The 15,641-nt window shown below is 38.0% G+C and overlaps 1 protein-coding gene and 1 pseudogene across 1 annotated transcript; one reads left to right on the top strand and one right to left on the bottom strand.

Annotated features, from left to right (window-relative positions):
- Positions 1-2,493: 2,493 nt before the first annotated feature.
- LOC138125726 (probable multidrug resistance-associated protein lethal(2)03659) lies at positions 2,494-5,554 on the bottom strand (annotated as a pseudogene).
- A 4,702-nt stretch (positions 5,555-10,256) lies between these two features.
- LOC138126054 (ATP-binding cassette sub-family C member 4-like) lies at positions 10,257-14,693 on the top strand. The gene is made up of 9 exons (XM_069041735.1): positions 10,257-10,574; positions 10,625-10,861; positions 10,912-11,342; positions 11,393-11,549; positions 11,600-12,805; positions 12,851-13,181; positions 13,230-13,380; positions 13,432-13,662; positions 13,710-14,693. The coding sequence occupies exons 1-9, from the start codon at positions 10,498-10,500 to the stop codon at positions 14,624-14,626; spliced, it is 3,738 nt and encodes a 1,245-aa protein (XP_068897836.1). The 5' UTR covers positions 10,257-10,497; the 3' UTR covers positions 14,627-14,693.
- Positions 14,694-15,641: the final 948 nt, after the last annotated feature.

Below are 15,641 nucleotides of genomic sequence, written 5' to 3'. Positions count from 1 at the left end.
TCAGCTTGTTACTTACGCCGCTCGCGACACCTTTTCGATATCTATAGAACTTTGAAATAACAGTTTCAGTTTCGGTTTTTCACCATAATTTTAAACGTTTAAATTTAGACTTTTGTTAGGATCAAACCGAATGTAGGTACATAATTTGTTGTTGAATTAGAACTCTGAAAAAGGACACTAAATTACTGACTCTATGCAATAATAAACATCAGCATCAAGAAACAAACAGAATTAAAAATGAAACAAATCAACATTATTTTGAAACCTAAATGGACCTTTACAAATAAGGATGCTCTTTGTCGCACAGTAACGTCACTGCGCAAAGGAATTCTGCGTCCTGTGAGACAACAAAGATGTTCACCGTTAGGTAAAATAACCTCGACGATTTAAACCAATGGAAATTAGTGTAGCGGTCAACTGTTTTCTTACAATGCGCAGATCTCACGCACATATTTTCCATCTCTTATAAATGTAAAGGTCCATTGGGCTTGAAACGCTATTCCGCAAGTGCCATGTCATGCAACTAAATTCCATTGATCTACTACTTCTAAAAATTGTTCTGCATTGGTTTGATTCCCCAAAACTGTTCTAATGAAGTAGTAATTTTTATTCGCTCTCTCTCACTCACACCTCTGATTTCTACCGTTACCCTGTTCGCTCTGTTTTTTACCGACTCCCTTTCTACTTTGCCTTGTTACTTTTCTAACTAAAAGTGCAAACGATTCTAGTTATTTTCTACGATAAAGCGCTGTGTTTGTAATTTACAATTCTCGCCCCTTAATTACAAATATGCCACAAATTTGAGAATGCAAAAAAAAAAATTACCTAATGAACATTGATTTGGTGGTTCTCTCAATTTGAAACCTGCTAACATCAAATTCATTAATACATTTAATTATCCCCTGATTTTAACTGGACTCCTCAAATTGTGGAACGAGTGATTTTTGCAATGTTTCTTTTCCCATGAAAACTGTTATTTTTGTGTTGTGTTTGGACCGGACGCGTTTTCAAAAAAAGGCCAGCAGATTTCACTTGAGGAATGTGGTACCACTTTTGCCGACAAAGACATCAGTAAAAAATGTTTCGTTGAAATTATTTTAAATATTAAAATTTTTCATTTAGCGAACCTATTCGGACCGTTACACTATCAGTGCTATCACCCTCGTCCTCCTCAGGGGACCACTGAGGACAGAGAAATCCGTTCTTCGAGAACCTTCCATTAGAGAACCGCAAGTCCGCTCCTCGGCGTTTGGGTTTGGACTCCCTGGACTCTCCTTCAAGCCTCACCCTCTTCGGACCCCTAACGTCTCCACACCTTTTTCTCGTCTCTCAACCACTCACCCTTTCAGCCCCCTCGCATTCCGGCACAGATCTGACGAAAGACCAAAGACAAAAGACCAAGATGGACACTGTTTCCCCCGTTTGATGCCTTCGCCCCTCTCAAGGGGGACTTTTTTCGTTTTCTGCAGAAAACGGAAGTCGCCGCGAGTCGTGCTATATTCATAAAATAAAAAAATTGAAGAGAAAAGAACAAAATGAATAACTACATATTATGATTCTGTGGGCTAACTGTTTGCTTGTGATTTATCATTATACAGGGTGTTATGGAAGTCCACGTAATAAATTTAATTCCCAATAGAACTCTTTAAAATAAACATTTTTTGTATTATAAAACAAAAATATTATGTAATTATGTTATTAATATAAAGTTCCTTTTTTACATATTGAACTTTTTTTAATCGAATATTTTTTTACATTTTTCTAACCTCTAATTTGACACTGCGCTAATGAGATAATCATCAATTGAAACGAAAGAGTGAGTGAAAATGTTTTTGTGTGGTAAAAACTTTAAAGTTTTTAAAAGAAAGAATGATCGCTGTTCTAATACTAACAGTTTTATTGTTTTTCATTCAAGTATTTTAATTGACTAATTTTTTTTGTGTTTCGTTATCAGTGGATCGATCTCTGCCACGATCTTTCGTTCTTGAATGGAAGCTTCCTGCGTCCCTCAATCGTTACACCGTGGAAGTAAACGGTTTTTGAATTAGGCAGCTACAACCTTCTCTAGAAACTGTTCCCGGTACAGTATTTGGGCTTGGACCGCGTTGGGCGTTAGACCTCCCGCACGTTAATTTAAACGATTTAATAACAAATACACGATTATATTAATACACTGCTTCACTGGACTATTTGGCGAGCTGCAACTGATAACTAACCTACGCCAACCCAACCTCCGATAAGAAGATCCTTTTTGTCATACAAAAAGTGTATGAAGCGTGTAAAAAACGAGAGTTCGCTTTTTCTTTACTATTGCTTCTATGATTTCGACTACGAAACCACAATAAAATTTATTAGGTCTAAATTGCCACGCCATTTGTTCTTACGTTGTCGACAAAATGATTATTTTTCCATTGACGCGGGAGTATACAGTACTTACATGTTTATTTCCGGGTACCTATTTTGATTACAACCTGTATAATGATCGAATGATGAAAAAAATGTAGTTTTTAATGATCAATGGTCATATTTATTAACCTAGAAATTATTTTTCAGTTAAATCATCAAAGCCCAAGTACCAAAAAATCAGGAAAGTCCTGGGTTCAAATTATACTATCTTGATAATAACCCCATTTCTTCAGCCATCTTGTGAAACGTAGTACTCTCATCTGCCAGCAAATTACTCGGTTCGTCATACTCAATAACTTCCCCTTTGTCCAAAACTAATATTTTGTCGTTGTCCAAAACTGACTTCAACTTATGAGCGATTGTGAAAACAGTACAACTGGCAAACTTCTCTCTGATTGTTTGGTAAATTACCTCTTCTGTTTGGGGATCAATATTCGCCGTCGCCTCGTCCAGTACCACTATTTGATTCTTCTGTATGATCGCTCTGGCCAAACAGATCAACTGTTTTTCTCCAACACTAAAGTTTGAACCTCCTCCAACGACTCCATAATCAAGAGAAAGAATCACTTTCTTCAAACCATATTCCTCCAGAACTCTCCAAATATCTTCGTCCTTGTACATACCAACAACCAAAGAGTACCGGGTCCTGCGGGATAATCGAAATTCTTGACCTGAGAAACTGCAACGACAATGTCTTAATCTCCACGTCGTCTATTGTGACTTTCCCTTCGAATTCGTACAACCGGAAAAGCGTAGACAGAATTGAAGATTTTCCAGCACCAGTTCTACCAACTATTCCAATTTTTTCCCTAGGTTTTACAACAAAACTGACGTTCTTTAAGACTGGTTCGTTGGAATTTGACTACGATAGGAAGATGTTCACGTACTTGACTCCTCCCAACTTTGGCCAATCTTCTAATCTCAGACCTTGCGTGTTTTCTTGTTTTACCTCGGCATATTCGAGTCCTCTTTCTACTGATGTCATTTGGTTTTCCAAATCTGTCTAGTGCCGCATGGAGCCTTGTAACCTCCCGGATAACTCAGCCGAGCGGATTAATTTTCAACTAAACCGATTTACCGTTGGCAAAAACTAGGAATCTGGTGACGATTACACTTTCGAATAGTTCACACACTGTACCTAGTGCAGTTGTGAATGCTTTCATGCTGCACTGAAACATGTAACAAGCTGAGGCGTGAAGATCTTGGTGACGATCAAATTCGTCAATTAGAACTTGCTCAGCTTTGGAAGCTCTTATCGTGGGAAGTCCTTCTACAGTCGCATTTAAATGACCAATGACGGGACTTTGTGCTAGAATCATTCCAAAAATAATATCTCAAAGGTGCCATACATAACTCTTCTTACTGGACAAGCTCAGCCTTTGAAGACTTCTACTGGTGCGAATGGTGCATCTTCTTACCAGAATTAAAGAAAGTATAAATATGAAGCTCGGAATAAGAAAAATAGGACTTGCTAGACAAATTAAACCAATTATTCCCAGCAAATCTGTCAAGACCTAAAACAGCATTTTGATTGTGTAATGTTCTGAACAATGCAAGGATGTCATACTTGCAAACAATTGTGTAGCGTAAATGGAACTGCTTCATCTATAACTGTCAGATCTATTGCAAATCTGTTCAAAATGTTTCCAATAAAATTTGTATCGAAAAACTTTACCGAAGCTGTGATTACCTTTGTGATTAAATTTGAATGTAGATTGACTGAAACTCTTCTCGAGAAGAATAAAAGTGCAGTCCCCCGAAGTAAGATAGTTGCAGATGCAATTATTACCGACAAAGTGTACACGTATAATATGTGTCCACGTTGGGGATCTAGTTTCTCATTCTTAATTTTGTTGGTTAAATTGAAGACAGATTTAAAGAATGTGTCTTCCATGTTGATCCTAAAGCATTCGTGTTAGCACCACGTTAAAAAGAGTCAGGAAACCTACCAATCACTGAGTAATTTGTCCTTAAGACTCATCACAAATTGTGACAGTAGATATGTGGCAAACACCAAAGAGAAAACAAAACCACCACCTCCAAATGCGAGATATTTCCTGTAGACTTTCCACTTGACTCCCCCCGAGTTTCTCCTCTCATGATACAAGTTCTTATTTTCGATATTATTAGCAATCAATTTGCTGCCTTCATCTGTAGTACCATCTTCTTCATTCGAGCCATTACCCAGAGCTTGTTCGGTCTGTCTGTCAGTTATGCTGTCACAAAATGTGTCAGTTGTTACCGACAAATTACCAGCTGATTCTAATTTACCACCTTCTATCCTCACTACCCTGTCAGCGTCTTTAGCGTTGCTTTGATTATGTGTAACAAGAAGCACAAGTTTATCTTTCAAAAACTGCTTAATGCATTCTTCAAAAACAAAAGCCCCCACATGTGCGTCCAAACCGGCAAGAGGATCGTCCAAAAGATAAATGTCGCTCTGGTTGTACACCGCTCTAGCTAAATTGATTCTAGCTTGTTGTCCTCTGCTCAGATTGGTACCACGATCTTCCACCATGGTACTGTCTCCATCTTGAAGCATTTCCAAATCGAAGAGCAAAGCGCAAATTTTTAGGACTTGTTGGTACCGCTGCTCGTCACATTTTTGCCCGAAGAGGATGTTTTGTTTGATGGTTGAAGGAAACAACCACGGTTCCTGGGAAGCGTACGATACAGTACCCTGCACTTTTAGATCTCCTTTGTCTGGTCTGTAATCTTGCAAAATGGTCTTCAGCAAAGTACTTTTGCCGCTACCAATGGGACCAGTCACCACAATCAATCGTTTTTCCACGTTCAAATCTATCTCTTGCAAAATCTCCAGGTCTTTGACAGAAACACACACGTCTTTGAGAAAGATTCTTGGTACTTTCTCAAAATCAGTTGTGTGTTTCATTTCTGTCTCCATTTTCTTGACAATGCTTTCTATTCTGTTAATGGCGGATAAGGTTTCGGCTCCTTGGAGCAAAGCGTTGGGAAGTAAACGGGTCAGAGTGGCGGATAAGTGACTTTGAATCAAAATGAGCATGTAGTAGGTGTTTTCCGACGTCAAATAATTTCCAGATTGAGTGTAGATTGACAATATGATGTAGAGCACCACAAAGGAAGTCAAGGTACCAATGACCAAAGTGAAAATTTTCACCAAAAACATTTTAAAAGTTTTGTTGATTTCATTCCTGCAAAGAGACATTGCAACAAGAGTTTTTGTTGGAAAAAAGTCCTACTTTCGAAATTGACAAATTTTGGAAATAAAGACGTTTTCCCACGTATACATCTTTATTACCCTTATGGCAGACACAGTTTCTTGAGTAATCTGAAGCCTTTCATCTGTCTTTTTGGACAGTTTCATCTTCATTTGAGAAACTAGCTTGCCGAAATAGACTACAATAAGACACGTTATCTTGGACAATTTTCAAAATTGAACTGACTTTGTAGAGGAACCGTGACGACAACAAAAAGTACACCAATCACAGCAGCTGCGCCCATTCTGTTGTAAAGAAGAGCCGCAATTAAGACCGTCTTGATGACGCTCGTCCAAATTTCACTTCCCACACCGACGAATACTTCAAGAACTTGTACATCTTTTGTGAGCAGGGTCAAAATTTTTCCCACAGAAATATCATCCAAGTGCGATTGATTCAACTTTAGGATTTTTCTATAAATCAGGGAACAAAAACCGATACGAACTTTGATTCCGAGCCCTGCCGCCATCAGTAGACAATTATTTCTGTACACAACTTGGAAAAATCGATAACCGACCGAAAGAAATCCGTAAAGAATGGCGTCACTCCTGGTGAGATCTAACTGTCGTGACGAGAAATACGAAACTAGTTTTCCCAAGAGGTACGGTTGAATTACGCTTGAAGCAAATATTGTTGGTGGATTACACCGTCAAATAACCTAGTACGTTTTCAACCAGTTGAAAACACCCCAAGAGGAAAAAATTTAGGCCGAAGCAATGCACCAGTAAACGAACAACTGATACACATCCTCGAATCTTCGTTTCTTTCTCCCATTCCTCCTCCAATTGGTCGCCTAATGTTTTCGATTCGTAATCTGGCAACACTTTGTACAAATCGTCAACTTGTAGTTCTTTCTTGTACCCTTTCCCAAAGAGCTGAAATGTGTAGCTGGAATTGCTTTTCTGTTCAATTGCTTGTTGCACCAACTCACGCAAAAAATATTTTAGATAAAATGTTGGCTTTCTGTTTGGGGTTATCTATTCGTTCTTGTTTTTCGTTTTGGTCCATATTCGTCACCGACACCTAATAAACCACACTTTGACTACCTCAGCCTAGTTATTTCTTATCTTAGTCTTCACAGACTGGTCGAGACACACTTTAAAAGTTCGCAGTTTGATTAACTTTTATGGTCAGCCTGAATCGCAAATTACAGGAATTGTCAATGTGTTTATTTGGCTTACTTATCACTTCATTATTGCTTTGAACGGTCTACTGTACTTAATTCTTTGCATACAATTTAATTTACAATGTATGAATTCAAAAACAATAATATTTAGTATAAATATAATTTGTATATTGTAATAGAGAATATTAACTCAGTCGTATTTGCTAGCCACGGGCGTTAAAAAATTCTGGTCGAGGCGCAGCCGAGGCTTGAAACAGACACTTTTTGGCAGAGGTACACATTAAATTTTTTAGGCGACTTCGCGAGCTACAAGGCAAAAGACATCATAGGAAAAATTACAAATTTATTTTGTATTTATCTTTTTCAAACACATTTATTAATACATATTAACAATTTTCCTTAAATGTAAGTAGTATTTTTTATCAGCTTGCCAACAAAACGAGAAATTTACTAGTGTCGCGAGCGATAAATTTTGGTCGTCAATGTCACTTCACAATTTTGTTATACAAATTTAAAAAAATTCCCGGTCTGTTTATGCCCATGTCAACAAAGTGTCAAAAAAATGAGGAAAAAATGACAATTAATGCCATTCAACATGATGATAGGTTATGAATGTAATGACCGTTTTACAATGGAGCATTTTCCATTGCGTCGAAGAGTGACATTGACGACCAAAATTTATTGCTCGCGACTGTACATATTTGCAACACAATTACTTATTTACACAATTTATGGTGACAGGATAATTACCGGTTTTGTCGGTTTCGTTGTTAACTTACCAAACAGACCAACAGATAGCGCCACGGTCAGCGTCCGATAAGGAGTTACTTTTCGTCTGCTTGTGAGTACTTACGTATAATTACCGTTTTCATTATGGGTGCTTAAAAAATCATTTTTTTATGAGCTTGAAAATCAAAGGATAGAATTATGACATTTTATGCATTCCTTGAAGACAAAATCCCCCACGTGTGCGTCCAAACCGGCAAGAGGATCGTCCAAGAGATAAATCTTGCTCTGGTTGTAAACTATCCTCGCTAAATTGACTCTTGGTTGTTGTCCTCTGCTCAGGTTGGTATCACGATGTTCCACCATGGTACCATCTCCATCTTGAAGCGTTTCCAAAATCTTTAGGACTTGTTGGTACCGCTGCTCTAATACTCTTGCCCGAAGAGAATGTTTTGTTTGATGGTCGAAGGAAACAACCAGGGTTCTTGGAAAGCGTACGATATCGTTCCTCCAATCTTGAAATCCCCTTCTTCTCATTCGTACTCTTGCAAAATTGTTTTCATCAATACACTCTTACCGCTACCCACTGGACCTGTTTTCACGGTCAATCCTCTTACCACATTCAAATCTATTTCTGGCAGAACGTTTACTCCATTGATAAATACATTAACGTCTTTGAGAAGGATTCCTGGTACTTTCTCACAAATTTTTCTCGTGTGTTCCACTTCTCTCTCGATTCTCTCAACAACGGTTCCCATTCTTCTGATGGCCGATATAGCTTCAGCTATTTCCGACGTCAAATAATTTCCAGATTGAGTATAGGTGGTCAGTATGACGTATAGTACCACATAAGAAGTCACGTTATCAATTACCAAAATACAAAATCTCACGAAAAACATTTTAAACGTCTTGTTGATTTCTTTTCTGAAACATTTATTTCTCAAAGATATCCTACTTTCTGGCTTGACAAATTCTGGAAGTAACACGTCTTCCCAAGTGTAGATCTTTATTATCCTGAAACCGGATAAAGCTCCTTTCGTCTGTTTTTCTAGACAGTTTAATTTTTATTGGGAGACTAGTTTACCGAGGTAGTCTACAATAAACCAATAAATAAACACTGAATGTATCTACTGTTAGATGTAGCAAGTACCAGACATTAATAATCTTGTACGTAAAATTGTTAATTTTTTATCTTATCTTTAGAGTCTAGACACGCATTGTAATTTACAAGCATAGTATTTGCAAATACATTATCTACTCTATTTCCTAATGTACAAGTATGATAAAGCACATTTTACATTTTACCAAATATTTTTTACGAGCTGCTAACTATTCAAAAATATTTAAAATTTCATTTTCTTCAAACGATAGTAAAATATGACATTATACTGCTGGATTGGTAATACTAAAGTGTCACTTCATTGCCATGGCATCTGACGAGCGGCAGATAATGTTATTATCTACGCTGACGAGCGGATATAGTATAGAACACTTTTAGGAGGAAAAAATCAATCAACGAAACATCTATGTATATAATTGATTTCATATAAATGTTCATCAAGTGAGCTGTACATTTGTAAAAGCACCTTTAATTTAGTTACATTACAAAAGTCACATTTATGAAGGTCATGTCCAATAAATCTTTACTTGGTAAAAATACAAAGACAAAAACAAATAAGAATTACTTTAATTTTATCAGTAAAAAGACGTAACATTGCTTTTGAAATCAACAATGTTAAAATGAACAAAAACTGAAAAATTAGTCAAATCGGGCTCGCGCAGTGTAAGCAACTTTGAAAAAACTCACTAGCTTTAGCTTTAATACCAACATAAAATCAGATTTTCATGGCTTGCTTAGATGCACATTTATATGAAATTGAGTATATGTAAAACTGAATGTCTGTTTGTTTGTATATTTTGTATGCAAATCTACAGTTTTACTCCGATCTTGATGAAATTTTGTACACTTGATCTTCAAAACAAGAAGAAAATTACTGTCGATTTTAATTTTACAAAAACCAACCCCTACTACCATTTTCAACCCTGTTAAGAAAAAAAGACAATTTTTTCGAGTTGGAAATACCCTCACCTTCGCCGCTTCACCCCTATTTCATCCTCTGAGTATAACGTCACCTTCGCCGCTTGACACCCACAAAAAGCAACCCTTATTATCATTTTTAAGCCTGTTAAGCACAAAAAAGTTTTTTCGAGTTGGAAATCGCGTTTGCATGATATGTTCAGGTGTCATAGTTACATTTGGTTGTTTATAAAAGTAGCAATTTCGCAAAATGTGTTTGAATGATTGTGTTTTACCGGAAGATGTCTTAAATGAAGTAGAACAAGCTTCAAATAGCTTAATACCGGAAAAATCAAAAGGCAGATATCTGAAATCAAACGAGACAATCAAACAATAGGAAGATCTAAATAAGGTTACAACTAAAAATAAAAGTGTTATGTTGGCGTATTTTCATGAAAGTAGAAACATAATTTTAAAATATTCTGAAATTTGCGGGCAAAGCTGCGGGTAAAAGCTAGTTTAATTATAAAATTAAAAAATAAAGTATTTTCTAAATTGTTCAAGGTCAACGACCATTATCAAATGCTTTCAAAACACAATCTGGTATCTCATATATCTATTCTTATTCTCGTTATTATCTACAATAGATTCTACCGTGATCCCGGGACGAAATTAAGTGAATTACGGCGCACTGTGTTAAATTTGACATCAACTCATTACCATTATTTATGTAAAAGCAAGTAGGTATATTTTAGAATACTGTGCTGCAAAGCAGGTGTTATTGTTCGTGCGAAAGAGACAACATCTACGATCATCAGACAGCGCGAGTATAAAAATGAATTGCCCCACCCTGGACAACAAACGAACACATCATTGTGTCGAGATAAAACTATTTGTAGTTACTTAAGCTGATTAAAACTCGCTTACTGATAACCTCGGTCGTTGTAAATAACTCAGACTTGGTGCAACGAGCAATTCGCGTAATGGATCACCTAGAAGAGCAAAAAAAGAAAATCCACCCGAAAGAAAAAGCCAACGTGATATCGACAATTCTCTTCTTGTATGGTCCTCGTTACACTGTATGACAAAAAGTGATTTGAGTAATTCCAGATATGCGCTAAAGCTATTTAAAAAAGGGTTCAAAAAAGATCTAGAGGTGACAGATCTGTACGACGTGTTGCCGGATTACAGGTCAAAAAAATTAGGCGACAGGCTGGAAGACCAATGGGAGAATCAAAAGGCTGTCCGACAAAATCTATCAGTCAGTCGATTGCTTTGGACTTGTTACGGACCATCCTATATTCTCTTGGGTTGCGTCCAAGTGTTTAACGACATCGTTCTGGGAATGTAAGTAGTACCACTTCCAGCACCCTTCTAGCTTACGATTCCTTTTACAGAACTGTACAGTCCTACGTTTTGGGGAAACTGATACTGTATTTTGCCGACGGCCAGGACCAGCTCACCAAAAGAGATGCCTATTTGTACGCAGCGACTCTGATTTGTGTCCTTTGGACGCGAATCCTGATCGGCAGTCACTACGCTCTGATGCTGTCAGGATATGGAATCAAAATTCGCACGGCTTTTGTCTCTTTCATCTACAGAAAAATACTAAAATTGAGTCCCACTCGTCTGGCTGACATTTCCAGCGGCAAGATCTTGTCTCTGATCACCAAGGACGTTCACACTCTTGAGATGTTCGCCACTCTAGGCAACGAGCTCTGGATTGGCATCCTCAGAATCATCGTGAGCTCTTCGCTCCTTTACCTGAAGCTGGGAGTCGCCAGCTTGGCTGGAGTCGGATGTTTCCTCATCTTGATGCCTCTGCAAAGTATGTTTGCAAATTGTCCATGAGACATTCTTCACATTTGAATATTGTAGTTTCTATTGGCAAAAGAGTGACTTCATTCAAGATGAAAATGAACAAGAAAACAGATGAAAGGCTCCAAATCGTTCAAGAAATTGTCTCCTCGATTAGACTGATTCGGATGTATACTTGGGACAAATTCTTTGCCCGTAGAGTGTCCCACTCTAGAAGGTAAGACCATTAGGAAAAAATAGAACGCATGGTGATATCTTCATTCCTAGAAAAGAGATGCAGGCAGCATACCAAATGTTCATTATGCAGTTCATAACTCTGATAGTAGGAACTGTGAATTCGCAGATCGCTCTGTATATAATGTTGATGAGCTACATCTGGCTCGGGAATAGCATAACAAGCGAGCTTGTCTACTTTGTTTTCGTAATTTTTATGAATGTGTCTCTCACTGTGAGCGTCATGTTTCCGATGGCTCTCTCTCAAGCGGCTCAGTTAGTACCAACGGTTAAAAGAATCGGAGCTATTTTGAAAAAAATCGAAATCCAAACAGAAGAACCACCGATTGGTCGTTCAGGTGTTAAAGTTAGTCTCGACGATGTAACGGTATCGATCGGAGAAAAACCAGTACTTCAAAAATGTAATCTAGATCTGGGCAAAGGGCTTACAATACTCACAGGTCCTGTTGGTAGCGGAAAAACAATTCTTCTGAAAACGGTACTGCAAGAGTACGAACCCGTCGAAGGAAAGCTGACGGTTCAAGGTGACGTTTCTTACGCTTCACAAGAACCGTGGTTGTTCCCTTCGTCTATCAAACAGAACATTTTGTTTGGACAAAAATATGACGAGGCACGGTACAGAAACGTCCTGAAGATTTGTGCTTTGGTCTACGACTTGGACCACCTAGAATGTGGAGATTCAACCATCGTCGAAGATCGCGGTTCCAATCTGAGTCGAGGGCAACAAGCTAGAATCAATCTAGCCAGAGCAATCTACAAAGACAGCGACATTTACCTCTTGGACGATTGTTTAGCAGGTTTAGATGGACACGTGAGCAGTTCCATTTTTGAAAATTGCATCAAAACATTTTTGAAAGAAAAACTAGTTATTTTGGTAACGCACAACGACAACTACGTCAAAGAAGCGGATGTCAGGATTTTTCTCAAAAGTGGTACCGTAGAGTCGGGAGAAAAATTCGAACGCTTGGACAAGCAAGAACTTCGTAGTGAACGTTATGAAACAGAAGAAGATTTAGACGAGAATGATCAAGTCGTGGACGAAAGTTCTAAGTTGATACCGGAAACTGTGACCCGAAGGAGGGTCTACCAAGAAGACAAAAAATCAGGAGAAGTTGTTGCTAGAGTGTACAAAAAATATTTTAGCTCTGGTGGTGGGTTCATTGGAGTGATGTCAGTCCTTCTTGTTCACGTACTAGTCCAATTTGTGCTTAGCTGGAAAGAGAAATTTCTGAGTGACTGGTAAGTTTCCAGAATGGAGTCAACAAAGACTAACCTTGCATTTAGGGTCATTTTGGAAGAACAAATCTCAAATTATACAGCGACCAACAGTACCATCTCACCAGAATCTGACATTTTTCACCACAAGAAAATATTTTACACCTATACGTGTCTAACAGCCGCCATAATTCTAACGCACTTGGGAACCGCTTCGTCTATTGTGCTGTTCGCAAGAAAAGCCTCGATCAAACTACACGAAAAAATGACCGCAAGCATTCTCAGTGCCTCGATGGTGTTCTTTGACACCAATTTCGTTGGAAACATTTTGAACAGGTTTTCCAAAGATCTCACAACAGTCGACGAGATGATTCCTTTCACGTTTCACAACCTCCTAACGGTGAGTCACGTTTCCAAAACAACAACAACTAAACTCAATTCCTTCCAGCTCGTTTTGTCTTTAACAGGAATCATGATTTTAATTGCCTCCGTGAACACGTTGTTTCTCATTCCACTTACTTTGTTCTTGATGACCATCGTTGTGACACGAAACTATTGCATCGGTACCACTAGAAGCTTGAAGAGATTGGACGCTCTAAGTGCGACTTCCTTCTAAATCGCTGTTACGGCAATAAAACACACATTTTCAGCTAGAAGTCCCGTCGTTGGTCACATGAACGCGACTCTGGAAGGTTTGACCACGATCAGAGCCTTCAAAGCTGAGGCCATTTTGAGAGACGAGTTCGATCGTCACCAAGACTTGTACACTTCCACTTCTTACTGCCTTCAGACCAGCATGAAAGCGTTGATCTTAATCCTCAACACTTTTACCGTGTTGTTCAACGCAACGATAGTCTTGAGATTTCTAATTTTTGATTTTGGTAAGTCGCCTCGTGTGGAGTGGACATGTTTAACTGTCTTCTTGCAGACACTCCTTCGGGATATGTGGGTCTTGCATTATCTCAAGCCTACATGATATCTATGACATTAAACGGAGTCATCCGGCGCTGGACCGAACTCGAAAATCAAATGACGTCCGTGGAACGAGTCCTGGAATATGTGGACGTCGAGAAGGAGAACAGGCAAGGTTTTGAGCTGGAGGATTGGCCAACAAAAGGCGAAATCGTTTACGAGAACGTCTACTTGTTGTACCCCAACACAAACGAATATGTTCTGAAAAACATACACTTTACTGTCAAATCTGGTGAAAAAATTGGAATAGTTGGTAGAACTGGTGCTGGTAAATCTTCGATCATCTCCGCGTTGTTTAGATTGTACGAAGTCGAGGGAAAAATCTCTATAGATGATGTCGACACCAAAACCTTGTCTTCCGACTCCTTGCGAACAAATATTTCGATTATCCCTCAAGATCCTGTCATTTTTAGTGGAACAATTCGGGACAACATCGACCCATCTAGGAAGTACACGGATGAAGAGATCTGGAAAGTTATCCAAAAGACGAATTTAAAGAAATCGATTTGGAGTCTTGACACAGAAATCGCTGTTGGAACTTGTAATTTTAGCGTTGGCCAAAAACAACTACTTTGTCTGGCGAGAGCGGTCATCCAACAGAATAAAATCGTTGTGCTGGATGAAGCCACAGCAAACATGGATGCAGATACGGAAGCGATCATTCGACAAACAGTCGAAGAGAATTTCGCCTCTTGCACTGTTCTCACCGTGGCACACAGAATAAGTTCCATTATGAAGAGCGATCGAATTTTCGTCTTGGACAAAGGAGAAATCATCGAATGTGATAAACCTGAAACATTACTCGAAAACAAAGACGGCGCGTTTTACAAGATGGTGGAGAAGGCAAAATTATTAGAAGGGTCAACATTGTAAATAGTTCTTTTAAGTTATTGTTAAACAGTCGCTTTATGTACGTAATAAAAATGTATGATCTTGAAAAGCTTTTTGATACCTATTCTTTGGAGACAGTAGCAATTCTACCTTCTTTCGGAATTTTATGACATATACCTGATTAACAATGCCTCTTCCAGAAAATCTTGAGGACCACATCCTCAGCTTTACTCGACAGCGAGTTCGTACATACTAATTTGACACGTTAACCAATCTTTAGTAGAAATCGGAAACAAGGTCAGTTTTCTACATCATTGGAAGTCCAAAGTTTATTGAATATGAACTGTTTCTTATCAACTTCGAGTATTTTGGGCTGCAGAGTTCAACCACACATCCCGATTTCTCTAAACAATATTTCTCCAAATACAGAATACTCTCGTCTAGGTAAGGGAGTTAGGATCATTTAACAAAAATATTTGAACCAAAAGAAAAAGAAAATTATTGTCAAAATTACTGTTTCTACTTAGATAGACAATTATCAGCAGCATTATTTACGACCAATGTGTAATTGCATTTGGCTATTATAACATTTACTATACCAGCGGAGCAGAAAACTGAAAGAACTTCACCACACGAATTCAAATCTTCATTTACCAACACCTTTACTTTTGCGTTTACCTAAACGAAATAGTGTTGCTACATGAAGATTTGAATTCGTGTGGTGAACTTCTTTCAGTTTTCTGTAGTAAAGAAGATTCTTTACCATAGGTTTTTAAGAGGAAGAATCGTATTTCTAAATAAAAACTCTATTAAAATCTTTCTCTAATTTTGTTAAAAACATTTTTCCTTCAAAAAATAAACGTTCGTGGAAATTCTCCCACATTTATGTGAGTTTCATTCTATTTCAAAAAAACTTCTAGATAGTTATAATAGTTAGTGCAGCCATAAAAAAGTTACATGCGCTGACAACAAGAACGCTTATTGTAATTTTGGTATTTTAAATAACATTGCCATGATTAGTGCTTTATCGCTGCAAATTAACTGATACTGATGCTTG

The sequence above is a fragment of the Tenebrio molitor genome, chromosome 3 (genome assembly GCF_963966145.1).
Source record: "Tenebrio molitor chromosome 3, icTenMoli1.1, whole genome shotgun sequence".
Taxonomy (NCBI): domain Eukaryota; kingdom Metazoa; phylum Arthropoda; class Insecta; order Coleoptera; family Tenebrionidae; genus Tenebrio; species Tenebrio molitor.
This window is presented reverse-complemented; position numbering and strand designations above follow the sequence as displayed.